The 27663-nt window shown below is 46.0% G+C and overlaps 1 protein-coding gene across 1 annotated transcript; it reads left to right on the top strand.

Annotated features, from left to right (window-relative positions):
* The first annotated feature begins 270 nt into the window (after window positions 1–270).
* TTN5 (ADP-ribosylation factor family protein) lies at window positions 271–26947 on the top strand. Its single transcript, XM_086500071.1, has 4 exons — window positions 271–433; window positions 627–737; window positions 26102–26345; window positions 26665–26947. The coding sequence occupies exons 1-4, from the start codon at window positions 369–371 to the stop codon at window positions 26800–26802; spliced, it is 558 nt and encodes a 185-aa protein (XP_086356197.1). The 5' UTR covers window positions 271–368; the 3' UTR covers window positions 26803–26947.
* Window positions 26948–27663: the final 716 nt, after the last annotated feature.

Below are 27663 nucleotides of genomic sequence, written 5' to 3'. Positions count from 1 at the left end.
TCTCTCTTTGGCGCCATCTTTACTATCGTTTATAGTATCATTGCTTTCCATAGTTCTATTACTACTTTGCTCTTGGGCCAATTTTTCCAGATGTCCTCTACTCCTTTAATACTAGGTTCCTTCTCAACTACATTCCCAGACTCTCTAGTTGTCTCTCGTTGCTATCGTTTATAGTATCATTGCTTTCCATAGTTTTGTTACTACTTTGCTCTTGGGCCAATTTTTCCAGATACTAGGTTCCTTCTCGACTACATTCCCAGACACTATAGTTGTCTCTCTTTAGCGCCAGAATCTTTAGGAGCGGTCACAACCCATGAAGAAAATGCATTTGAATTGACAAATTAAGATCGTGATTCTGCAGAGCCGACATGGGTCTACTCTCCATCATCCGCAAGGTCAAGAAGAAGGAAAAGGAGATGCGGATTTTGATGGTGTAAGCGCTCTCTCTCTCTCTCTCTCTCTCTCTCTCTCTCTCTCTCTCTCTCTCTCTGTGTGTGTGTGTGTGTGTGTGTGTGTGTGTGTGTGTGCGCGCGCGTGTGTGTGCTGGCTGCATGTGCATTGCTTAGCTATCTGTATCTGTGTGCACGTCTGCATGAACGTGACTCAATGTGTGGTGGATTTCGTAGGGGGCTTGATAATGCAGGCAAGACCACTATAGTAAAACGGATCAATGGGGAAGACACAAGTGGCATCAGCCCAACACTCGGCTTCAACATTAAGACCATGCAATACAAAAGGTATGAGCGAACATAACATCATGAACCTGTCTTTCAGAAACGGAAGGCACTTTCCATTTTTGGCATCATCAACCTTTTTATTGTATTCATGGTCTTTATTCAGCACAAACTTTGCAGAAGAAGGGAAGGAAGGAAGGAAGAGAGAGAGAGAGAGAGAGAGAGAGAGAGAGACAGAGAGAGAGAAGGCATGTAGCCCCATGATGACCATAATAGGTGCACCCCCTTTTTTTTGGGGGGGGGGGGGGGGGGGGGAGCGACGTGCACCACAAATGCAAGAATACAAAGAGAGAGGGCACCAAGGGGTTAGCAAGTCACCATGAAGGCCAAGCAACTGATCCACAAAAAACTCCAAGAAGGTCAAATTGTGAAATGTGCACCGCAAAACTCGACCGTGTGTTGCAGCAGTCATCAAAAGACCGCACAGACCAATACTAGATGGTGTCTTGTCAGTAGGGTAGAGTGTCCTCCAAGCTGAGGAAAAGCCCGAGTTAGCAGTCCGCTCATAATCATCTTTCAAGCGAGACTAAGCAGTTTTGGCTATGGTCGTCCTTTGAGAAGAGGGATGGCCAGACCAGGGTGTTTGCTCCGTAGTAATGCTTTGAGAAAAGGGGTAAGCCAGATGGAGTAGTCTTGGTTGTAGTCATCCTTGTAGAAGAGGGTTGACTAGACCAAAAATGTGTGCACCATCCTGCTTGTATCTTCTACCTCCAATCCTCTAGTTTCAACCAAAGTAACTATTCATGCTGACAATGCCACGAGACTGCAAGCTAGAATGACTATCTACCAGTGGAGTTGGGAGGTCTCATCTGCCTAGGTAGAGGGATGTATATGCTGTAAGGTTACCGTGGGTGAGTGTAGACAACTCTAAAGGTAAGAATCTAAATGATCAGCAGGAGAGCAACTGTAATGCCGACCAAGTAGTCACAACCGCATCTCAAGGGTAAACTCCCCAAGGAAATTCAAAGCACTGAAGCTCCACTTGTGACAGGCTTGGACACCCAAATGAGAAATCAATAGCAATACATGAAGAGAAATTGCAACAAACTGAGCGCGAGAGAGAGAGAGAGAGAGAGAGAGAGAGAGAGAGAGAGAGAGAGAGAGAGAGAGAGAGAGAGAGAGAGAGAGAGAGAGAGAGAGAGAGAGAGAGATGAAATTTTATATTAAATGTCTTCAAAAGGCCTATGAGACCAAATTGATACAATCCTTGTGGATCTAATCCAATGTCCGGGTACAAAAATAAAATGAAGTAAAGTGAAAGACTAAAACTCCAAGAAATCATCATCATCATCATCCATGCCTAAGGATGCCCGACATCGGGCGTTGTTCGAGAAAGTACTGCATCGGCTCGTTGAAGAGCTTTGTCAATGTCCGCCTTTGTAAAGAATCGTACTGGGCGTCTCCCATGTCGTGCTAGAATAGTCTTGATTCTCTGGTGGAGCCTCTGTCACAAACTAGTGACGTGGCATGGTGGGTAGCAGAGACACACGCCCCGGGTTGATAGGCAGCACGGCAGTTTCCGTAAAACCCGGCGGACTGTTGACATGGCATGCCGTACGGACCCTCCGCAATTTGCGGTGCAAAAAGCGCTGGCAGGTGTACGGAAATTCTACGCAATTTTCTTGACAGCTTTTGAGTCAAATTGCTTTATTTTTGCTAAGCTTTTCATTGAAAGCTTTTGGGGCTCTGCTTTCGGCATCCCTTGTAATGAATAGATAAGTGGTTTGGGTTCCCACTCCTCAGAGCATATGGACGCAGAGTCTGAGAGTGAGATCCCTCCCACTCCCTTGTACTTTGAGCACAGATTAATACAAAAAGAAATACCAAAAGGGCGCCAGTCTTTGGGGCCAATATCTCTAGGCACAGAACTCCGCCGGGCCATGTCGAATCAAATTTGGACTGGGAACTTTTTTGAATTGAATCTCTGCTGTGTCGCAGTAGAATCTTGACTTGGGAGTGTCCGAGTTTGTTATAGTGGTATCAGAGCAGGGCCGATTTCTCTTCTACCGGGAAATCCGATCCTTTTCTCGCGACACTTATGGATTCAAACAGAGATCAATCGACTTCCTTTGCATATGGGGATGCGGGAAGAGATCACGAAGAAGATTCTCACGAGGAGTACGGCCCGCCTCGGCCTACTCAAGTGGAGATTGAAGAGATGGAGCGTCGACAATTGGTTGATGATGCGACAAAGATGATGATTAATCTTGCAAAGGATCCGAAATTTATCAAATTTTTTACTCAAACATCCTCGACGAAGTGCACTCTCAGTGGCAGAAGGCCACAGAACCACCCCTCAAACCGGCTCTCAAGAAACCTCCTACTCTAAGGATGTTTACAGAGCAAGAATTAGAAGAGGTGATTGATACATGGATTACCCAGCTTTTTGACGCAACCAACAAAGCCAAAAAGCACGACAAAAAGTAGAAGAAAGGAACTGACTTCCCGGGTTATTTGGGTCATCAATCTACTTTTGCCTCCGCACGAAAGCAGAAGAAGCATGTGCGATTTGAAGGAGTATCCAATTTTTCTTCTTCTCCTCCTCCTCCTTCTTCTTCTTCTTCTTCTTCTTCTTCTGACAGGTCTTCTAGCTCTTTTGACTCAAGCGAAGAAGACAGGAAAGGGAAAAAGCGAAGCAAAAAGCAAAGTTTCGGAAAGGGCAAGAAGAAGGCAAAGAAGCCTAAGTTTCGCCCAGTTTCTGACAGTTCTACAGAGGAGTCGTCTTCAGATAGTTTGGACTCCGATGATCACAGATTTTATGCAAAGAAGAAGAATTTCTATAAAGCCAGCCAGTATGACTTTCTGGAGGATAAAAGCAAGAAAGTTTGAGATTTAAAGAAGGTGGACAGTCAATTAAATTTGACACTTTTTCTGGATTTCGAGATGCTTCGAGGGCTTTGGCCTTCATACAGCAGTTTGATATAGCTTTTTCTGGAGGGCATTACTCAGAGCACTCCAAGATTCGGAGGGCTACCTCTTACTTCAAGGGAAATGCCCGAACATGGTGGTCCACTCTTCTATTGAACAAGAGAGCGCCAATTGAATGGCTGAAATTTAAAAGGCTTTTTATTTCTTCTTGGTTGACTCTGGAGTACGAACGCGACATACGAACTGCTTGGAACCATCTCCGGATGACCAAGAAAGATAACTTGGACGCATATTGCGAGAGATTTTGGAGCTCTTTTCTACCCGCTTCTTCATTTAAGAAGATCTCGTTTAAAGAACAGATTGAGCGTTTTACGTTGGGACTTCCTACGGAGATCCGAGATCACTGCTTAGAGCAAAAGTCAGATTCTATTCAAGAACTGATGAGTCATGCAAAACGGGGCTTTGCCATACACTCAGGCGATTTGACTTACCCCATAGATGAGATCATGACACAGAAAACAGAATAGACTTTTAAAAATGAAAGTAGAAAGAAGAAGAGCCCCCAAGATCAGAAAGATAAGGATGCACGATCCCGGCTCAGTCCTCGGGAGAGAGCCAACTACATTAAAGAGGGGAATTGTTTTGGATGCGGGGAACAAGGACACATCTCCGCGAAGTGCCCTAAAAAGGCACAGAAAGAACAAGATGAAGAAAGACCAGAGAGTTCAAAAGCAGCTGAGGAATGTGGATGGAAAGGCAAGATGAAAGCAGGACTGGTTCCAGATTGCATGGGTACTGACCCAAGCACGATCGATGAGAGTACAGAACTTTGCCGAGCTTGGGGCAAAGTGAAAGACCAAGAAGCCCTGATTTTCTTTGATGAAGGAGCCAAGGCCGACTTCATTTCACCTGAATTGGTGGCGCTACTCGAGATTACACCTGATCGGATAGGGCCACAAGCAGAGGCAGTTCTAGCAGCAGCAGGTAGGGACGTAGCCATTACACTTGTCATTGGCAAACTTCGGTTGCATTGTCAGGGGTATTTGGGGCACGAGGACTTCTACATAATGCCCTTGGAAGGTTGTGATGTCCTCTTGGGAATTCCCTGGTACCATAAGAACAAGTCTGAACAACGCCTTGGTCGACTATCGGGCGAGAAAAGCGACTTTGACTACTGAAAGGGCCGAACCATTGTACTTGATGTGAAACTTAAGGGCGAGTCTGTCCCTATTGTATCGGCTTCGGCCGTTTCAAAATTAATGAAATCGAGTCTGTTTGTTTACTCAATCTTTTTGAAAGAGTTGAATGATGATCATAGGACAAATAAGCTAGAAAAAGAACGCCAAGATTTTCTCCACACTCATGCCGATTGCTTTTTTGAGGGCCTGCCAGGCGAGTTGCCACCAGCTCGTCCTGAGAATCATACCATTGATCTGATACTTGGAAGCACACCATCGAACCGACCACTTTATCGTGTGAGCCAAGCCCAAAATGAAGAGATTATGCACCAAGTGAAAGACCTTTCGGAAAAGGGTCTTATCCAGCCGAGTACTTCACCTTACTGCTCTCCGGTGTTGTTGGTTTAGAAGAAAGACGGATCTTGGAGAATGTGCATTGACTATAGAGCTCTCAACAAAATCACCATCAAGAACAAATTTTCGATTTCTAGGATCGATGATATTCTAGACCGATTACAGGGATCCTCTTGTTTCAACAAGATCGATTTGAAGAGCGGATATCATCAGATCCGAATCGCGCCGGGAGATGCCTACAAGAGAGCTGTTTGGACGACCTTCTGTTTATTCGAGTTTTTGGTGATGCCTTTTGGGCTTACAATGCTCCAACGACCTTTAACCGAATGATTGACAAGATTTTCAGAGAGTACAGATCTTTTGTGGGTACTTTCTTTGATGACATTATTGTCTTCTCCAAGTATGAGGCAGATCATAGAGCACATCTGCTGCTGCAAGTCTTTCAGGCATTGTGGGATCACAAGTTAGTGATCAATGCAAAGAAGAGTGAATTTTTCCTACCAGAGATGCACTTTTTGGGACACATTGTCTCAGTAGCAGGAGTGCAGATGGACCCGGCCAAGATAGAGACTATCCGTGATTGGCCCGATTTGAAGATTGTCCATGAAGTTAGAAGCTTCTTGGGCTTATGTTCTTACTACCGGCGGTTCATTAGAAAGTTTGCAGAGGTTGCTTCCCCTTTGCATATCTTGACACAGAAAGGAGTCCCTTTCTCGTGTGGACCCATAGAGGTGACTGCCTTTCAGACATTGAAAGAGAAATTGACTACAGGACTTTGCCGGATTTGCAGAAGTCATTCGAAGTATATTGTGATTCTTGTGGTCGTAGTCTTAATGCAAGAAGGCCATGTCATTGCCTACGAGAGCCGATTGTTCTCAAGGCCGGAATTGACAGCACAAATATATGAGAGAGCTTTTGGCGGTTATCCATGCTCTTACTCAGTGGCGACATTACCTACTCAGAGTTGATTTTACGGTCTTCACAGATCACCAGAGTTTACACTACTTCTTGTCACAGAAGCAGCTATCGGAAAAGTAGATGCGGTGGGCAAACATCTTGTCACAGTTTCACTTCCAGATTGTCCATATGTAGGGATAGAAGAATTTGGTGGCAGATGCTTTGTCTCGGAAGTCGTTGGTTCTGGCTATTTCCACGATACATCATAGGAGCTTCGAGGATATGGTCGATCTGTATGCCATAGATATAGATTTTGCAGATGTTTTCACTCGGATACGGAATGGGGAGGTAGTAGCGGGATATTCCATTCGGGATGGCACAGCGCATTGCTACCACCTTGAAAGGTGTGGAGAGATACTTCTTTTGGCCGAGACTCAAGGACGTAAACGATTTTGTACGCAGTTGCTTGGTATGCGAGAAGGTCAAGTTTGATAGGCATAAAACACAGGGATTGTTACAGTTTTTATCCATATCCACCCCCTCGGGGAAAGTATTGCAATGGATTTCATTTTTGATCTCTCGAGAACACAGAGTGGGTACGATGGTATCTGGACTGTTATTGAAAGATTTAGCAAGCAAGCTCATTTCATTCCAGTGAAGAAAACAGGCAAGCTGGATCACTTAGCGAGACTGTTTGTGGCCCAGATCTTTAGATGACATGGCATGCCTGAGACAATTGTCTCCGACAGAGACCCCAGATTCATGAGTTTGTTTTGGAAGGCTATTTGGGAGAACATTGGCACGCGGTTGCAGTTCTCGTCATCTTTCCACTTGTAGACAGATGGGCAATCAGAAATTGCAAGTTTAGTTGTACTGGATTTATTGAAGTCTTACATCTCGGATCAAAAGACTCAATGGGAAAAGTATTTGCCCTTGGTGGAATTTACCTACAATAACACGATTCACTCTTCGACGGGAAAGGAGCCATTTGAGATTATTGAAGGTGCTACGAAGGTTCCACCCTTCCTAAGCAAGAAAGATAAGATTTTTGAAGCCGATGAGTACACACGGACTTAGACACGACTTTTGCCAAGGTTCGGGAGGCTTTGCAGAAATCTTAAGAAAGACACAAAAAGGCAGCAGATCGACATCGTTGCGATTGAAATTAAAGGAGAATGATTGGGTGCTCTTACGTTTTGAAAAGGCACGCCTCAAAAAGAAAAAGGGAAAGGAACGGCTTTTTCCAAAGCTTAGCATGAGATACTATGGACCTTTCCAGATTTTTGAAAAGATAAATGATGTCTCCTTTAGACTGAAGCTGCTCGATACTTGGAGGATTCACAATGCTTTTCATGTGAGTCTCCTGAAGCCTTTTAAAGGCGATCTGCTTGATGATGGGGAGCCAGATGAGCAACCTTAAGTGGAGGAAAACGAGAAGATACTTGTTCCAGAATATATTTTGGCACATAAAGATAGAAAGGTAAAAGGTAAAATGATAAGGTGGTTCTTGGTTAAATTCAAGAACTATCTCGCATTGGATGCGAAGTGGATGGAGCAGGAGGACCTGGCAGATACTCCTCATATTGTGAACCTTTACCTTGAAGCATTTGGCTTAGCATAGTCTATTCCAAATAGAACCCCGAACTAAGCTTGGGCGGAATTTGGTGCAGCGGGTACGCACAAGAGGGGAGTCGCTCCACTCCTTTGTCAACAGATTGCCCCGATTTTTGATACTGAAGTCATTGTTACTTTAACTGAGCCTAGCCAACCTTTTACTACTCGGATTTGTGTTGATCGGCCCAACCATCTTGTGGCAACCAGGTGTTCGCTGCCGGGGATGAAACTCTCGGCCATCGGCCATTTCACACTGGCCATACAATGTCGTGCCATTTGTGACTTCAAAAAGAGGGTCCCAAAACTTAAATAAAAATCAAGGGAAGGAAATCAACAAATAAAGTTAGTGATTGTCACAGCCTTGTGACACTCTCGACTAAGTCTGTGTTGGATAAGTAGACTTCCATTTTGAACAGCCATTGATCTAGCACGTGCTTGTCGCGGCGGTGACCATTGTAAGGCTCGGGCAATTTAACATCCAATTTCTTTCTTTGTGCAACATTAAATTTTTTATAGAGAAGTTGAAGTTCACGAATGTCTACCTCAGCAGTTGGGTCTGGTTCTTCGTATTCATTCACAAAAGCTTCAAAAGAAGACGACGGAGAAGTAGCATGAGTTGTTCGAGAAGTAGTATGATGAGTTTGTCAAGAGGTTTGCGTTTGCATCTGCTCGAGGCGAGTATTGATTAAAGTGAGGCTGGTGGAAAGGGCGGCCATCTACTCCTTGAGAACTGCTATCGGGTCTTCGGGTGGAATAGAGTCGTTGCCATCTTGTGATTCGACCAATGTTGATTGCTCGGAGAAAGTAACTGTTTCTTGGAATAAGCTTAGGAACTGATACTTCGGGAGAAGGAATTGCCTCTGGAACAGGTTTCGGCTCTTGGGAATTGGGAATGATGATCACCTCCTGTCGTTCGTGTGTAGGAGAATTTGTAATAAGAATATATTCCAGCTTGAGAATTGGTATGTACTTTGGCTTGAGAATTGGTTCCAAAACCAAGACGGGTTTTGGGTGGAGTGTCGGGAATAATAATTACATTTGGACAAGAAGGGGGTTCTCCGGCAAAATCCCCTCCGGAACCTCGTCTATCTACGCGAGGAAAGGGGTGGGCACATTGAATTCCTCGTCGGCCATGGCGTTCATAGGAGGTGGCTGCTAGTAGATCCAATGTTGTAGGAGATGGAGCGTAGCCAGAATAAAATGCTACCGTTTGACATTGTCCACACTTAATAATTTTGGGGTAGGCATAGCCAAGTTTGGCTGGTCACTTGGGGCTTAAAAAAATTTGGGGTGTTTTTGTATAGTGTTAATAAAGTGCGGTGCCAGTCGTATGCGTAAAATAGCCAGCGAAGAGTCACAACATCGTAAAAAGCAAGCCAGCGCTGAAAATTCAGCAATGCAAAAGTTTATGCATACCAAGGCTGATGCAAAATGCTGGCTGCTCTCGGGAAAGATGCTAGCTCGGTTAATGCTCTACAAAACGCAAAGGCTGATCTGGGCGCTACCCCATCTGATGCCAAAACACTAGCTCTGGCTGTCTTGTTATAGGTGAGGTGTGCTCTGCTGGTTATAAACTCCTTAAGGCTTAGGTAGGGCAAAATTAGAAGACAAAGTTATAAAATAAATCATTAAAATGATTTATTAATAAACTTGACTCTAGTGAAGTTTCTGGGTGAAACTCTCGCACATCTGTCTACCCGGAAATCCTATTGATGTAGGGAATGGCTCATTGGATTCCTCTAACCTAAAACTATATGCAAGTCATACCAGATGCCCACTGTAGTTTAACAACATCTGTCAAAATGTGTGTACAAACCATCTATGCAAGAGGGTTCCAAAACTGGAAAACCTAATCTAATGGACTCGTCTGGACATGCAGGTCTTGCGAATAGGCTCACAAAATTCCTCCTAGGTTTCTAGACACTCCTATCTAGGAATAGGTGGAAAATTGGTTGTGAAAGTCGATGAAGCATGTCGATGTGGCACATGGAGCCATGTGCACGTGATAGTTTCGTATTATGTTTCATCTTGGCATTTTTGAAACGAAATGCCTCTAAACGATGAAACACACGAAACACTTCTTGTTACACTGCTCTCGCGAGAGTAGATACAAGAATACAAGACCGTGTCCAAAGCTGACAAAAACCTATCAAAGTGAGAGTAAAAACTCTCACTATCAAAATGGGAGTAACGCTCGAACACTTCACCATCAAAGAGTAAACTGCAGATACATGCAATATATGGCGAGAATCTCGAAAAATCCAGTAGAATTTGCCGTGTAATTTGAGTAAAATTTCAAATAAAACTCACCAAATCCAGTAGAGTTTGTAGAAGAGATCTTTGTTGGCCCACTTTGCTGCATGGGTTCCGCTATACTTGAACTGTAGATACATGCAATATATGGCGAGAATCTGGAAAAATCCAGTAGAATTTGCCTTGTAATTTGAGCAAAATCTCAAATAAAACTCACCAAATCTAGTAGAATTTGTAGAAGAAATCTTTGTTGGTCCACTTTGCTGCATGGGTTCCGTGATACTTGAGCTTCAGAAAGGACTACAGCGCTTGCTTCTTTGAGCTGCGTCGAAAGCGATGCAAGATAAACTGCTTGGGCTCCATGCCTTCAACTTTGTCTGCGATCTCAGGTTCAGCTTCTTCAAGAATCTCCTTTGTCCTTGCCCTATAATCGATCACGGCGCTATTCTGGTGGAACTAAGGGATTTCTAGTAGGACGTGACACGTCACACCCTTCCAAAGGCAAGATGTAGAAGTCCTCGTGCCCTAAATACCCCTAACAATGCAAATGTAGTTTGCCAATGACAGGTGTAATGGCAACATTCCGTCCGGGTGCCGCTAGAGTAGCCTCGCCTTGTGGCCCATTTTCTCGGGCGTAATTCCAAGTTGAGCTGTCACAAAGTGATGACGTGGCTACGGACAACAAAAACCCTAATTTTCGGAAATCGCGGAGACGATTTTTTTTTTTTTTTTTTGGTTTTGAGCGACGCAAATCTTGCTTTTTCTCTACGCAATGAGAAAGAGAGAGAGAATGCTTTTGCTTTCAAGTTTTGACTCTCTGTGAGAGAGAGAGAGAGAGAGAGAGAGAGAGAGAGAGAGAGAGAGAGAGAGAGAGAGAGAGAGAGAGAGAGCAGTTGCTTTTGCTTTCAAGCTTTTGGGGCTCTGCTTTTTGGCATCCCTTGTAAACATTTTAATAAGTGGTTTGGGCCTTCACTTCTTAGAGCATCTCGACGCAGAGTCTGAGAGTGAAACCCGACCCACTCTCTTGTACTTTGAAGTGATTAATACAAAAAGAAATACCGAAAGAGGCGCCAGTCTTTGGGGCCAATATCTCTAGGCACGGAACTCCGCCGGGCCAGTGCAAATCTATTGTGATCTGTGAATTGTTTGAAGTGGTTATTTGGTGCTGTCGCGATTGATTCTTGACTTGGAGTGTCCAAGTCTGTTACAGTGGTATCAGAGCATGGCCGATTTCTCTTCTACGGGAAATCGGATCCCCAAATTTTTTTCCGCGGCACCTATAGCTTCACGCAAGGATTAGTCGACTCCCTCTGCATCTGGAGATGCGGGCAGGGATCACAACGAAGATTCTGACAGAGTATGGCCCGCCTCGGCCTACTCAGGTGGAGCAAAGAGAGATGAAGCGTCGTCAATTGATCGGTGATGCAACAAAGATGATGCTCAATATTGCGAAGGATCCGAAATTGGCAAAATATATGAGCGAGACTTATTTTCAGGAAGTGCATCTACAGTGGCAGAAAACCACTACACCACCCCTGAAACCCACTCTCAAGAAAACTTCTGATCACAAACAATATTCAGAGAAGGAATTACAAGAGGTGGTTGATGCACGGATTGCTCAGCTTTTTGACGCGCAAAAGAAAGCCAAAAAGCACAGCAAAAAGCAGAAGAAAGCACTGACTTCCCGGGATATTTGGGTCGTCAGTCGACATTTGACAAGGCAAAGAAATTGAAGAAGCGTGTTCGATTTGAAGGAGTACCCAGTCTTCTTCTTCTTCTTCTTCTTCTGACAGTTCTTCTAGCTCTTCAGATTCGAGCGAAGAAGACAGAAAAGGTAAAAAGCGAAGCAAGAAACAAAGCTTCGGAAAGGGCAAGAAAAAGGCAAAGAAGACTAAATCTCGCCCAGAGATTGTCAGTTCTACTGAGGACTTGTCTACAGACAGCTCAGATTCTGATGATGGAAACTTCTATGCGAACAAGTAGAATTTTTACAAAGCCAACCAGTATGACTTTCTCGAAGATAAAAGCAAGAAAGTCCGAGAGTTTAAGGAAGGTGGCCACTCGATCAAGTTTGATACTTTTTCAGGTTACTCAGATGCTTCGAAGGCTTTGTCTTTTATACAGCTGTTTGACATTGCTTTCGCCGGAGGACGCTATTCAGAGCACTCCAAGATTCGGAGAGCTACCTCTTACCTTAAGGGGAATGCTCGTACTTGGTGGTCCACGCTTCTTTTAAACAAGACTGCGCCAGTTAAATGGCTGAAATTTAAAAAGCTTTTTATTTCTTCTTGGTTGACGCAAGAATATTAACGAGATATACGAGCTGCTTGGAACCATCTTCGGATGACCAAAGAAAGATACAATCAATGCTTATTGTGAAAGATTCTGGAGCTCTTTTCTACCTGCCTCTTCATTCAAGAAGATCTTGTTCTCTGGAGAACAAATTGAGCGGTTCACCTTGGGTCTACCTACAGAGATCTGAGATCACTGCTTGGAACAAAAGTCAGCTTCTATTCAGGAGTTGATGAGTCATGCGAGCGGGGCTTTGCCATTCACTCTGGCAATCTGACCTACCTCATAGATGAGACCATGACACAACGAGCCGAACAGACTTTTGGGAATGAAAGTAGAAAGAAAAAGAGCAACCCAAAGAAAAAGGATGCACGACCCAAGCTTACTCCTGAGGATAGAGCTCGCTTCATCAGAGAGGGGAAGTGCTTTGGATGCGGGGAACATGTACATATCGCCGCGAAGTGCCCTACAAAGGCACAGAAAGAACAGAATGATAAAGACGACAATAGGCCTGAGAGTTCGAGAGCAGCTGAGAAACGTGGTAGAAAAGGCAGATAGAAAAGCAGAACTGGTACCACATGGCTTGGGACCTGCACCGAATCAAATGAATGAAAGTACAAACTTTGTTGCTTTTGGGGCAAAGTGAAGGATCAGGAAGCTCTTTTGAAGGAGCCAAGGCCAACTTCTTTTCACTTGGAATTGGCGGCTCGATTTGGAATTACGCCCGACAGACTGACGCCACAAGCGGAGGTAGTTCCACTGGCACCCGGATGGGATGTTGCCATTACACTGAGCATTGGCAAACTTCGTTTGCAATGACACGGGTGTTCAGGGCACGCGAGTGACGTTCTACTTTGGATCTCTTGGTACCACAAGAACTACGCTGTGGTTGACTACCGGGTCAAGAAAGCGACTTTGATAAATGAAGGGCTTAGAGATTGTACTGGATGAACTTCAGTTTCTTACTCATTCTTATGGGAGAGACTTGAACGATGGATAAAGGTTGAATATGTTTTGACCTGAACAAAAGAACGACAAGATTTTTCTCCACACTCATGCCGATTGCTTTTTAGAGGGCCTGAAGATCATACCATTGACCTGATACCTGGAAGCACGCCACCGAACCGGCCACCTTACCGTGTGAGCCGAGTACAGAATGAAAAGATTATGAACCCAATGAAAGACCTCTTGGAAAAGGGTCTTGTCCAGCATAGTACTTCACCGTATTGCTCTCCACTGTTGTTGGATTTGAAGAAAGACGGATCTTGGAGAATGTGCATCGATTATAGAGCTCTCAACAAAATCACCATCAAGAACAGATTTCCGATTCCTAGGATCGATGATATACTCGACAGGTTACTGGGATCCTCGTGCTTTAGCAGGATTGACTTGAAGAGTGGATATCATCAGATCCGAATCGCGCCGGGAGACGTCTACAAGACAGCCTTTCTGACGACGTTTGGGTTATTTGAGTTTTTGGTGATGCCTTTTGGCTTAACCAATGCTCCTGCGACATTTAACCGGATGATGGACAAGATTTTTCAAGAGTACAGGCTATTTGTTGGCACTTTCTTTGATGGTATCATTGTTTTCTCCAAGAATGAAGCAGAACACAGAGATCATGTGCTTCAAGTCTTTCAGGCATTACGAGATCACAAGTTAGTGATTAATGCAAAGAAAAGTGAATTTTTCCTACCAGAGATGCTCTTTTTGGGACACATTGTCTCAGCAGTTGGAGTGCAAATGGACCCGGCCAAGATAGAGACTATCCGTGATTGGCCTGATTTGAAGAACGTCCATGAAGTTAGAAGCTTCTTGGGACTATGTTCGTACTACAGGCGGTTCATACGAAAGTTTGCAGAGGTTGCTTCCCCTTTGCATATCTTGACACAGAAAGGAGTCCCTTTCTCGTGGGGATCCACAGAGGTGACTGCCTTTCGGACCTTGGAAGAGAAATTGACTACGGGACCAATTTTGCCTTTGCCGGACTTGCAGAAGTCATTTTGTCACGTGACACATCCCAACCCTATGTGTCCGTAGACAAGCTACACCATAGCAGGGTTCCCATCAGTCAAGTTAGTTTAGATTAGCAGTGATCTGGCACTTTGTGAGTATATTCGTAGACCGTGCATGCCCAGTCACTTAGCATAGATGCATATTCTCTGGTTGCACACTGCAGAAGCATAAGCATTTCCATCAGATTCCATGAGAGTCAGTTTGTGAATTTTTCAAGTGACTTTATCCCATTTTCCCTATTTTTGACATTTTTCACTTATTTATTAAGTGACTTTTGCTGGGTAGTCAGTAGGGCAAATCGGGTAAGTTAATTTATAAGCAAACCCAAGTTAGCACTCCACAGCAGAAGAGGCAGCAGGAGCTTCCCGCTCAACAGGCAACTTCTCAGCAGTACCCTCCCTCATGACCTCATCGCCATAGACGACCTCTCCCTCCCTGGCGTTTCCACGATCTGCCATCTCCATCCCCTTGGCTGCCCTAGCGTTTCCTCCCATGCCAGAGATCGCCAGCAAGTAGCAAAGGGCTAACGTTTTTCACATTGACAGCATCAGCGTTTTTGCTCTTCACTAGAAGCAGCTCCCAGATTTACTAACGCCAGCATTAAGTTGCATAACTACAGCGTTTTCAGCACCTAAACACAGCAAGGATTTCAGCCCCTTAGAACTTCAACAAGCCAGCGTTTTCAGCCAAGGCAGCTTCTTCAAAAACGCAGCCTTGAACCCTGTTTTCCAGCATTTTTGTTCAGCCCTAAATTCCTCGTCAAAACAGGGAATTTCAGCCATGTGAATCAGCCCTAAGACCTCTCAGAACCGCAGCAGTTGCCCCTTTTTGACAGCAGATAGAAGTAGACCAATTCAGCCCCAAAAAAGTCCAAGAAACTCAGCATCTAGAAGATCTCAGATTTCAGCCAAGTCGTCGTCGTCATCGGCATAGTCCCATCGCATCAGTCCATTGCATTTGCATTGTACGCATTTGTGCAATCAAGTAGACCACTCTCGCCGACGAGAGTGGGGCCTTCGGAGGAGGGTTTTACAAACCTCTCGGTGTCGTATCTCTTCTCTCTCCTTCTCTCAGTCTCATTCATTTGCACGCACAATATCCACTCACTTTGTTCGTGACCACAACACTCTACAAGACGGAAAGCTCTCTCTTTCCCTAAGAACTAAAAGGAACCTTGAGCAATAAAGATCACTAATCTTGAGAAAATACAACATTCATTCCGCTGCACCTTACACATTTGAAGTATATTGTGATGCTTGTGGTCATAGTCTGGGTGCGGTCTTGATGCAAGAAGGCCATGTCATTGCTTACGAGAGCCAATTGTTCTCTAGGCCGGAGATGACAGCATAGATATATGAGAAAGAGCTTTTGGCGGTTATCCATGCTCTTTCTCAGTGGCGTCATTACCTACTCGGAGCGGATTTTACTGTCTTTACAGACCATCAGAGTTTGCGCTACTTCTTATCACAGAAGCAGCTTTCGGAAAAGCAGATGCGGTGGGCAAACATCTCGTCACAGTTTCACTTCCAGATTGTCCATGTGCAGGGACATAAGAATGTGGTGGCAGATGCTTTGTCTCGGAAGCCGTTGGTTCTGGCTATTTCCGCGATACATCATAGGAGCTTCGAGGATATGGTCGATCAGTATGCCACACATACAGATTTTGCAGATATATTCACACGGATACGGGATGGGGAGACAGTAGCTGGATACTCCCTTCGGGAAGGCTACTTGATGAAAAAGACTATGTTGTGCGTTACACAGCCGTTGAGGGAAAAGGTTATGACTGAATGCCACTGTCCCCCTTTTACGGGTCACTGCGGCATTGCTACCACCATGAAGGGGGTAGAGAGATACTTCTTTTGGCCGAGACTCAAAAAGGATGTGGAAGAGTTTGCGCGCAGTTGCTTAGTATGCCAGAAGGTCAAGTTTGACAGGCATAAGGCACAGGGATTGTTACAGCCTTTACCCATACCCACCCGCCCCTGGGAAAGTATTGCGATGGATGTCATTTTTGATTTCTCGAGGACACAGAGTGGTCACGATGGTATCTGGACTGTTATTGACAGATTTAGCAAACAGGCTCATTTCATTCCAGTGAAGAAAACAGTCAAGCCGGATCACTTAGCGAGACTGTTTGTGGCCCGGATCTTCAGATTACATGGCATGCCTGAGACGATTGTCTCCAACAAAGACCCCAGATTTATGAGTTTGTTTTGGAAGGCAATTTGGGAGAACATTGGCACGCGGTTGCAGTTCTCGTCATCGTTCCAGTCGCAGACTGACGGGCAATCTGAGATTGCCAATTCAGTGGTTTTAGATTTATTGAAGTCTTGTATCTCAGATCAGAAGACTCAATGGGAAAAGAACTTACCTTTGGTGGAATTTGCCTAGAATAACAAGATACACTCTTCGACGGGGAAGACGCCAGTTGAGATTGTTGAAAGTGCTGCGAAGGTTCCATCCTTCCTGAGCACGAAAGATTAGATATTTGAAGCGGATGAATATTCACGAGATTTGGATACGGCTTTTGCCAAGGTTCGCGAGACTTTGCAAAAGTCTCAAGAATGACAGAAAAAGGCAGCGGATCGCCATCGTCGCCACTTGAATCTGAAGGAGGATGATTGGGTGCTCTTACGTTTTAAGAAGGCACGCCTACGAAAGAAAAAGGAAAAGGAGAGGCTTTTTCCAAAGCTTAGTATGCCATACTACGGACCTTTCCAGATCACTGAAAAGATAAATGATGTCTCCTTTCGATTGAAACTGCCAGATACTTGGAGAATTTACAATGCATTCCATGTGGGTCTCTTGAAACCTTTTAAGGGTGATGTGCCCTATTGTGGGGAGCCTAATGAGCAACCCGAAGTGGAAGAAAACGAGGAGATCCTTGTTCCTGAACAGATTTTGGCACATAAGGATACGAAGACTAAAGGTAAAGTCCGAAGGCGGTACTTGGTTAAGTTCCAGAACTTTCCTGCATTTTATGCGATGTGGATGGAAAAGGAGGACCTAGCAGGTACTCCTCGGATCGTGAAACTTTACCTCGATGTTTTGGTTTAGCATAGTCTACTCCAAACGGAACCCAAAAATTCAGCTTGGCCGAAGATCTGGTGCAGTGGGATGCACAAGAGGGGAGTTACTCCGCTCCTTTGTCAATAGATGCCTTGATTTTGATACTAAAGTCACTGATGTCTCTTTGAGCTTCAGGGATACTGAGAGTTGACAGTATTCTGCTGGATGACTTTATGAAATGGAATTCCTGATAATGATACTGATTTGTTTCTTCACTTCTTTTGAGTGCAGGAACTGATAGACGAAATGATTGCAGCATTTTGGTCTGATAGATCTCGAGTAGACATGGTTGCAATAGGGGTTAGTCAATCGGACATCGATGAGGTCCCGATTGGACCTAGATGTGATTGCTAGCTACATTGCCGATAAATCATTGTCTAAGATCCGAGTGAATGTTGAATGTCATGTGATGTCTGGTGATGTGACTGTCGATTTTGTACATGTGCTAGATGTGTGTTCCTAGTACGTAGGTACTAACAGTCAGTGTCTACTAAGACGGTTTATGGATTTTGTAGGTTTTGCAGGCGTAATCGCGGTCGATTACAATGCTTTCAAGAGGGGGCTACGGACAACAGAAACCCTAATTTCTGCCAGAAACCCTAAAATTCCTACAAACCCTAATTTTTGCCAAAAACCCTAATTTCCGGAAATTGCGGAGGCGATTTTCTTTTTTTGTTCTTGGTTTCGAGGGATGCAAATTTTGCTTTTTCTCTACGCAATGAGAAAGAGAGAGAGAATGCTTTTGCTTTCAAGTTTTGAGAGAGAGAGAGAGAGAGAGAGAGAGAGAGAGAGAGAGAGAGAGAGAGAGAGAGAGAGAGAGAGAGAGAGAGAGAGAGAGAGAGCAGTTGCTTTTGCTTTCAAGCTTTTGGGGCTCTGCTTTTGGGCATCCCTTCTAAACATTTAAATAAGTGGTTTGGGCCTTCTCTTCTCAGAGCATCTGGACGCAGAGTCTGAGAGTGAAACCCGACCCACTCTCTCTGTACTTTGAACTGATTAATACAAAAAGAAATACCGAAAGGGGCGCTAGTCTTTGGGGCCAATATCTCTAGGCACGGAACTCCGCCGGGCCAGTGCAAATCTATTGTGATCTGTGAATTGTTTGAAGTGGTTATTTGGTGCTGTCGCGATTGATTCTTGACTTGGAGTGTCCAAGTCTGTTACATGAGCCGCCAATTCGGCTGAGATAAAGTTGGCCTTGGATCCTCCATCAAAGAAAATAAGGGCTTCTTGGTCTCGCACTTTGCCCCAGGCTCTGCAAAGTTCAATACTTTCATCCATTTGATTAGGGTCAGTCTGGTGCTAGTCCTGCTTTCGTCTTTCCGTTTCTTCGGCGCTCTTCAGCAGCTCTGGAACTCTTTGGTTTTTCTTCCGGTCAAGAGCTCTGTCCGGCTCTTTCTGAGAGTTTAGCTTCCGCTTTTCTGCACTCGTCTGTCCATTCAGCTTTCCTTTCGACCTGAAGGAGAATCAACGACCTCACGCCATTGCGAGTGAATCTCATCAATCGGTGATTCTTCAGGTGTTTCTCAAATCTCGGGTCTCTGGAGTACCTGATCAGTCTTTTCATACATGTTTCAACCTGCAGTTACATTTGTACTCCGCTCTGGTAAACTTTTCCGCCAAGAATTTGTCCAAATCTTCATTCTTTTCCTCAGCTCCTGCACCGGATTTCAACTTTTCTCCTCCTCCCCCTTGAAAGGTGTTATTTCGTCATATGCTTTGCTTGAACCCATGTGTAATGTGGGGTTCTTTATGGCTTATGCCCTCTAAGGCAAAGCAGTGATGCGCGATGGACGAAGGGTGGGAGTCGCTAATAAGTCCGGGGTCCCGGGCTATGAAGATTCTTGCACAAAAGCCTGCTTGTGCTGCAAAAAAGGATCGGATCCTCCGTAGAAGAAGGATCTTTCTGAGCTTTAATACCACTGTAACAGGCTTGGACACTCCAAGCGAGAAATTAATAGCAACACATGAATATAAACTTCAAAATCATTGAACTTCATAGAGAGAGAGAGAGAGAGAGAGAGAGAGAGAGAGAGAGAGAGAGAGAGAGAGAGAGAGAGAGAGAGAGAGAGAGAGAGAGAGAGAGAGAGAGAGAGAGAGAGAGAGAGAGAGAGAGAGAGAGAGAGAGAGAGAGAGAGAGAGAGAGAGTTGAAACGGCACGGTGGAGTTTTGCGCCCAGAAGCATTGGCCCCAAAGACTGGCACCCCTTTCGGTATTTCTTTTTTTAATGATCTCAACAAAGTACAACTCCGACATGGAATTATTGTCATCAATAAATACCGACAATCGGATACGCTCGCTACTGCCCTTGCTCAACCTCCCTGCGCACGCTCTGCACCCCCCCCTCTCTCGCTATCGCTCTCGCCTCCCCAACCTCCCTCGCCCTGCCCTGCCCGTCTGCTGCCTGCATTCAGCTCGAGCGTGCAACAGATTCAGCACGCAGCTAGCCCTTAGTGTGTTAGCCCCAGCCCGCCTCGTCTTAGTCCGCCGCGCCTGAGCCCCCACCCGCCCCAGCCTCGCACTCCCACTTCTTCCGCATCGCTACCCCCACCCGCTCTCCCCTGGTCTTGCTCGGCTGAATTCGTAGCATTTACGACGTGCTCGGCCAGCAGAGGGCCACCTCTCGTCATCGTCATTTCGCCCTTCTCCACGGCAACAGACACTGGTGGAGGCTCCTGCTCCATCTCAGAGGGACTCTTAGGAAGCCCCCTCGCCCGACCCCGCAGAGCCCACCATTCGACTTGCTCTTTCGCTGACAGAGCAAGCGAGCCTCGTAGCAGAGGTGGACCGCCTCAGGCGACTTCCGTCATCTGCAAGATTCTCGACACGAGACCCAGCGGAGGAGAGGTGCGCGATCTTCTCGAGGCCCGCCTTCTTGCCAAGGTAGGCAAGATCTTGGATGTTCAGTTCCTCGGACGTGGCTACTATCAGATACTGCAAGATTCTCGGCACGAGACCTAGCAGGGGAGAGGTGCGCGATCTTCTCGAAGCCTGCCTTCTTGCCGAGGTAAGCAAGATCTTGGATGTTCAGTTCCTCGTTCGCGACTACTATCAAATAGAGTTCGAGACCTCCGAGATGGCGTCCAAGGTCATCGCGATGAGTCCCTTGGCCATCAGAGCAGTTTGAGGCCACTTTCGATAGTGGAGGCATGGTTTCGATCCAGCTATAGATATTTTGGTAGAGGGGGTAGACCTTCCTATCTCCGTCTGCTTTCCCGTTCTGAGGAGGGAGTACCTGCCACTTTGTCCAGGATAGGCTCAGAGATTGGGACTATCCTGGAGACACCTCGCATGGCAGTCTCTGTAGCTGCCAAGGCGGCCGGCATCCCCACAGTACGTGTTCTGGTTCGGGACACCCACACTCTCCCGAAGGTCGTCCTACTACCTAGGGTGAGTGGGGGTTGGTTCCGTCAGTGGAGTATTCGGGCCTCCTGATTTAGTGTTTCATTTGCTGACAGATGGGCCATTTGGCAAAAGCTTGTCCTTGCAGGAGACCTCGACTCACATCGCAGGTGCAACCTCCCAAGGCTGAGCAGTGAGTATGCCTAGCAGCTAGACACATAGGACACACATGCTGGTACCTCAACTGAGACCAGTGATCAGACAACTAACGGTTGGCAGCATGTGCTTGGCCGCCTCCGAGAGGGCTTGCCCCACTGCTCCCCTTGGTGGCCGACCTTTTGTAGCTCAACAGCATTGGGTTCCGACTGGGAACCGTTTTGACCCCCTTCAGCAGGACCCGCCTGAGGAGGTTCCGTCCACTTCAATTCCTCCACCTCCACCTCCTCCTCCCTTAGATGGTGCCGCTCCACCTCCCCCGCCTCCTCCCCCTCCCCCACCTCCACCTCCCGTCCTCCTTTCTCCCCGGTGGGGCCCACAACCTCATCTCCCGACCCCTCCTCCTCTCCTCCTCAAGCGCAGGGGATTGGACACGTGTCTGCCGCGAGGCGATCTCTTGGTAGTGCTTTCTCCATGAGCCGTGTGGCTCGAGAGGGACTTCACCACCTGAGGCCGCCTGTTTTGGTGCAGACTTCTCCTTTTGCAGTAGTAGTCCCTAGAGGTTTGACTTGCTTCGACATTCGCAGACACTGGGACTTCTTCGACTACAGCTTCACATGGTTCTTGGGTGACTCTTCTCCTGACTTGGAGGAGGCTTGGTTTCGAGTCCACGTCCTCTTTTAAGCAACTAGAGGCATTGAGGCTTTTGACACAGCGGTGGGTTTCTCCTTTCCGCTGTGCAGCATGAATTCTACAGAGTGGATGCAGCACACCGTTCTTGATTGGCTCCATATTCAGGCTACTAAGTTTTCACACCACAGAGGGGACTTAGGGGTGACAGATTTGGTGCAGACACTTTGGCCTCTTGCCAAGTTCAGCGTGACACCTCCGGATGTAGCGGGTTGCAGGCACATAGTGGTGCATCTGTTTGCTGACACTCAGATCCCTCCTTGTTATATATTTGTACATGAGGATTCTTGGCCAGAGGATGTAGCCCTTCGCGTTGCACGCTCGGCTTGGGCCTGGGCCTGGGCGGGACAGTCACTCCTTTCGCTCTTGTCTAGAGATTGTTCGGATGCGGATTACTCCCTATCCAAACCGGCCTCAAAGATAGCGAGGTTGGCTGCTGTGGCAACATCTGTTTACTCTCACTGACTCCATGAGGATCATGTCATGGAATGTGCAGGGATTAGGAGGACCCTAGTTCCAGCGTCAGAGGAGTCGGTGCATCAGGAGATTCAGAGATGCCTTGTGGGTGGTGAGATTGACATTCTTATGCTATAGGAGTATCATCTTTGTGAGAGCCGCATTAGACGGTGTGATCAGATTTTGCATGGTCGCTATGAGACGTTTTAAACATTTGCATTTGGACCTGGAGGCATCCAGGGAGGGGGTATGTATGACTATTGCAGATTCTTTGCAGCAGGCCATTGTGGGCAGAGGGATTATTGTGCTAGACAGGGCTTAGTGGATCACTATGCAGGTTCAGGGTTGGCTCGTGGGCTTCCTGAACATCTATCTGCCTAATGTGGCGAGTGCACGTGTAGAGTTTTGGTCTCAGATTGTTTAGTCTTTGCCGCAGGCAGAGCAATGGTGCACTGGGGGTGACTTCAACATGTTGGAGGACCCCTCTGACAGGATTGGAGGTAGCCATACTACTGTGCATGGAGTTAAGTTAGCAGCTTGGGAGAGGTTTTGTATGATTGCCGGTTTCAGATGTGTGGAAGCATTCTAGCTTTGTGAGGCCCCCAGACAGCCCGACGCCCCACAGGTTGCAGAGTGCTGTTTTCAGAGGATCCGAGTTGTGGGAATCTATGGGAGGACTTGTGTCATAGATCCTGACCCAGCAGCTCTTGAGATTGGCCACTGGAGGATGTGGGCTTGGGAGAGCTGTCCACTTGCACGAGTGCAGTGGGATCCTGGAAAGTGGTTTTGGAGGGACCCTTTCGCCTCAGGCGACTATCCAAGTGTCCCTTTCTTTCAGTACACTGATCGACTGGGACGTCACATACTGGCAGCACGGAGAGAGGCTCGTCTTGCTGCAGCATCGGGTCTCACTGCTGAGTTCTTGTCAGCTTTTTGAGCGAGGTTGTAGGACGCCAGGCAGCGGCGGCGAGTCACTTTGTTCCAGTGGCTGGTTGCACACATGGCTACGATAGTGGGGAGCTGGCTTGTACATAGTGGTCTCTCGGCAGCATGTGCAGCTTGTGGCCACCCTGTGGAGAGTCTGCGTCACTATCTTTGGGACAACAGGTTTGGCTTTGGGTCCTTCGGCTGATGCCAGCTTTTTCCACAGCACGACAATACACTTGGGGGGTAGCTGCTTGGTCCACTCTCATGGGCCCGGCACTACAGTTTGAGCTATCCTCCACAAGCAGGATGATAGTGATCTAGGGGGGTCGACCTACACTCTAGCCTGCTACTACAGAGCTTACTCCACAGGAGTGGTGCAGTGAGAGAGAGGAGTGTTGGGAGCTCATCTGCGGCTTGACACTCTGGTTCATCTAGCGGGCCCGTTGCTTCCGCATCGTCGAGACTCGACCTGTACCACCAACAGAGACAGTTCGAGATCTTTGGCTAGAGCTGATCCATACTCTTAGGGGACGGTTCGAGAGACTCGAGGGCAGCCTCCGATTGGATGCGGGAGCGTAGAGAGGCTTTCCTTCGACTCTGGCGCCGTGGGCCTTTCTTCACCATGGTCCAGGGTGAGCTCAGATGGCACTACCGTCCACGTGTGTGGCTTTTCCCTCCTCCCATCTCCTGATTTAGCCTCATTGTACATATGCTGTTTTTTCATTGGAGAGTCTCCCCTTATGATTGCTGTAGACCTCTCTAGTAGAGGTGGTTGTAGCCCTATGGGCAGTTTCATCAACTAATAGAAGGATCTTTTTCTCGAAAAAAAAAACAAGGTGCAACTCCTGAGGGTCCTCTGTTCTCAGACTCTGGTCCAGATGCTCTGCAGGGTGAGGCCCCAAGGGCTCTTTTATTCTTACAAGGGATGCCCCAAAAGTAGAGCCCCAAAAGCAATCAGTACAAAAGCACTTTCCCCCAAAAGCACCTGCTCTCTGAAGCTAGCGTTGGAGACTCCCAAAAGCAGCTAACGTAATGCGAAAATCCGTACAGCCTACCACGTGGCACTAGGAGCGTGAAACACGGAAATCCGTACAATCTGCCACGTCAGCATGTCAACGCATTTTATGAAAATTCCTTTCAGGGTTCAAGCTTCTGTCTGTTAGGGTTTCGGGCCCTGGGCCGGTGCTTCATAAGTTCTTCTTAGTTATCTTGTAGAGTTTCTCTTGTCCACTCAGCCATTTCTCTTTCAGTTGGTCATGCCACGTCATCACTTTGTGACACTTGTGACCTGTTGGTAGCCCCGTTGGCCTTTCCTATCCTTCGGCACCTCATTTTGAATTGTCGGAATGCTCTGATGAACCATCAGCTGATTCCCTGCTTCTTCGGAACCCTTGGATGCACTATCAGTTGATTCTCTTACTTCTTTGGAATCCTTTAATGAACTATCATCCATTCCCTTGGTTCTTTCTTTTCCTTGGAAGACTCTTGCCCCATTGAAAGGGACACTAGCTTGTCCGTAGGATAGGTCAATGAGCCAACATGCATACCAAAACCTTGCTTGGCATGTCCCATAAGTCTTTGAATGGAGTTAGATTTTTGTTGCAGATGATACATTCTCTTTTGGCAATCCACGACAAAACTGCTCGACTTGGTCTGTCAAAGTGATCCTTCGAAACGAGGACATTGGCAAACACGTATCCCAAAACTTCTGACATCAGTCACACAAAGTGTCTTTCCCAGATGTTACCAACTTGATGCTTGACCCCCATCCTTGAACTCCTTGGTTTTCTTGTTCTGGTTCTCACTGTCTGAAGTGCCAACAGAGGATGTGGTCCCCTCCTCTGATTTGCTAGATGGCTCCCTTTGCCTTCTAGACTTTTTCAAAGATCTGGTTTTCTTGTTTTTCTTGCTTTTCTTGCTTTTTCTCTGCTATTTCTTTATATTGCTTCAACTCAGTACAGACACAGGCAGCACAACTCTGTAGAGTGAGCCCTTGGCCATCAAAAGCTTAAAGTCTAAAAGCATCCGAGTCTCCCAAAGCTAGCGCCCCTTGGGTTGTCCGTACAAAATGCCACGTCAGCACCTATTAGTGCAATTTGCGGAGGTGTCCGAACAGCGTGCCAAGTCAGTGCAGAGCGCAGAAATTCGTACGGCAAGCCATGTCAGCATGTCAGCGAGAATCACGGCCTTCCGTACAACAGCCATGTCATCATTCTCCACATTGGGTCTTCAGTGAGTGGGTGTGTGTGCCTTTTATTTTAGGCCCCATTGGATGTGGGTATTATAAATTGTTGGGGGTTAGGATTCTAATCCTAACCCTATAGGCCACTCGGCGAGGATCTGTAAGTTTGTGAGAACTTCATTTTCTTTTGGCGGGAATCTGCAAGTTGGCTAGGGTTAGAGGCTCGGGGAGCCCTAACCCTCTGGGTCTTTAGTGGCTTGACACATCAGCAGTTTGTGACATCAGCAATCAAGAAAAATAATTGAAAGGGGCGGCAGTCTTTGGGGCAATGCATCTGGAAGCGGGACTCTGCCGCTTCGTGTCTACTCTCTTCTTCTCTCTCCCTCTATCTCTATTCAAGTTCAGTTGTTGCAGTTTCTGTTTGTATGATGCTATTGATTTCTAGTTTTGGACTGTGCAACCCTGTAACATCCGAACTCCTTTCACGTTCTTCACAATGAGTGTGTTTTGGTGACAGCTTGATATCTTGATTGTTATATTTTCTGAGTGTAGCTTTACAAACAAAATTTAGTTCCAAAAGCTGCATTTCTGGCAGTTTGGCTACTGAAAAATGTAGACCAGGGTTGGATGGATTGAATGGCCTTACAGGGGCACTTCAGCTCTATCCGACTGACCCTCTAGACTTGAAAACATAAGAGTGTTACATTCCTTCTCAACTTCTGGGGATGGAGTTTGTCTCAAGAAGCTTAATGGTTTCAATAGCTTAATCCTTTTGAAAGTATATCTGCAACAACAATCTTCAAATATTGTTGTCAATGATCAATGGAATTTTGCATAAATATGCCCAGTCTCTTTTCTCAATAATGCCCAAGGTCTTGTTATTTAGGATGAGTACGCCAGTTTCACCTTTTTGACCATATTACTTGAGCTTGCATTTTACCTAACATGCTCTGGACTTTCATACATGTCATCTTGCCGTTGTTTTCTTCAAGCAAATATATTTTGGTTGTGTTTTTTGTCAGTTTCTTGTTGCAATAGCTGAATAGTCATGGCCTTCTGCTCATTGTTGACAGTTTTCGACTCAATATATGGGATGTCGGAGGGCAGAAGACCTTAAGATCATATTGGAGGAACTATTATGAGCAAACAGATGGCTTGGTGTGGGTTGTGGACAGCTCAGATTTGAGAAGACTTGATGATTGCAGGGCAGAGTTGCATAATCTTTTGAAGGAAGAGAGGCTATCTGGAGCTTCACTACTGGTGTTGGCCAATAAGCAAGATATCAGAGGTGCCTTAAAGCCTGCAGAGATTGCTAAGGTAAATATTATTAAGCTTTCATATCTAGTATGCTCACAAAATTTGTCAGTTACTTGTTCGGTTCTTAGTTTAAGTGCCTTTGAAATCGATTTTAGTGAACTGGTCGCATCTCAACCAGGGAAATTATTTTTAGTCATCTGGCTTATTCCTTTTGTTTATTCCAATTTTAAGAGTTTATTGTTATTCATCAAATAGTTTCATAATTAGGGTCAAATTGGAACTTTGTTAGTTTGTACTTAGAAATCCATTCATTATCAAATCATTTGTGTTCATAGAGACATTTTCATTCCATGAAATTCTCATTTCGAGTCTTTCTCAGGTTCTTAATTTGGAGGCAATGGATAATAGCAGACACTGGCAGATTGTTGGATGTAGTGCTGTCACAGGAGAAGGTCTGCTTTTTGGGTTTGATTGGCTTGTTTCTGACATCGCTTCTCGTATCTACGTGCTTGAGTAAGCGCCAAGGCCCACAGGTTATAATCTCACAGATTAGAGCTTTGAGTATCAAACAGACATCAAAACAAAAGGGTTGTTTTAAGGAGTATCAAAGGCAGTTGAGCTCTTGAATTGCTTGAGGTTTAAATTCTACTGCCAGGTGCTTGGTCATCACTTGGTCATGGAGTTTCAATAGTAGTACCCTCAAGATCAAAAGATCCACACTAAATGAGATGATGCTAGGCATAGGGCAATCCAACATGACCTTGCAAAGACTGAACTTAAAAGACTAAAAGCTGTGTGTTGTGGAGGACTTTTTGCTACCCAGAGCTGAAACCATGAGCTACGAAGGGGTTGTTATCTAATTTTATTTTGTTTGTTTGGTTTTGAGAGAGAAATGAAATGATATATTAACGTCTTCAAAAGGCCAAAATGACCTATGAGACCATCAGATACAAAGTGGTGAATCTAATACAACGTCTGAAGTACAAGTACAAAAAGTACTGAAAGAAAAAATGAAAACTGAAAATGAAGTGAAGTGTGAAATGTGAAATGTAGAATAGGCCCTCAATGACAATCTGGGTGTCGTGCTAGAATGCCTCTGATCCTTTGTTGGAGTCTCCGTCGATGGAGTGTGCTCTTGTGTCTCGGTCGTGGTCGTCTCGATCTCCCGAGCTCAGTCGCCCTGTCAATGAGGGTGCCTCTCGTATGAATGCGGGTACAACCCTGTGCTGGTGGTTGGTCTCTTGGCTCCCTCGATCCAAAGAAGTCTATGATCTATCTCTGCGACTGTCGTGCTCCATGTCTCCTCAATAGACTATCTCTATGTCGGTGTAGCTCAAGTAGATATAAGCCAAGGCATCTCTGATCCTGATACCTCATG

The sequence above is a fragment of the Adiantum capillus-veneris genome, chromosome 3, assembly GCF_014529385.1.
Source record: "Adiantum capillus-veneris isolate H3 chromosome 3, ASM1452938v2, whole genome shotgun sequence".
In the NCBI taxonomy this organism is placed as follows: domain Eukaryota; kingdom Viridiplantae; phylum Streptophyta; class Polypodiopsida; order Polypodiales; family Pteridaceae; genus Adiantum; species Adiantum capillus-veneris.
Note: the sequence above shows the minus strand (reverse complement) of the source record. Positions and strands in the feature narration are given on the sequence as shown.

Bases quoted from the DNA above. Each gene is read 5' to 3' on its own strand.
- TTN5 (XM_086500071.1), top strand. From the start codon at position 369: ATGGGTCTACTCTCCATCATCCGCAAGGTCAAGAAGAAGGAAAAGGAG. The intron at 434-626 runs GTAAGCGCTCTC...TGGATTTCGTAG, and splicing joins GAGATGCGGATTTTGATGGT to GGGGCTTGATAATGCAGGCA. The intron at 26,346-26,664 runs GTAAATATTATT...AGTCTTTCTCAG, and splicing joins AGCCTGCAGAGATTGCTAAG to GTTCTTAATTTGGAGGCAAT.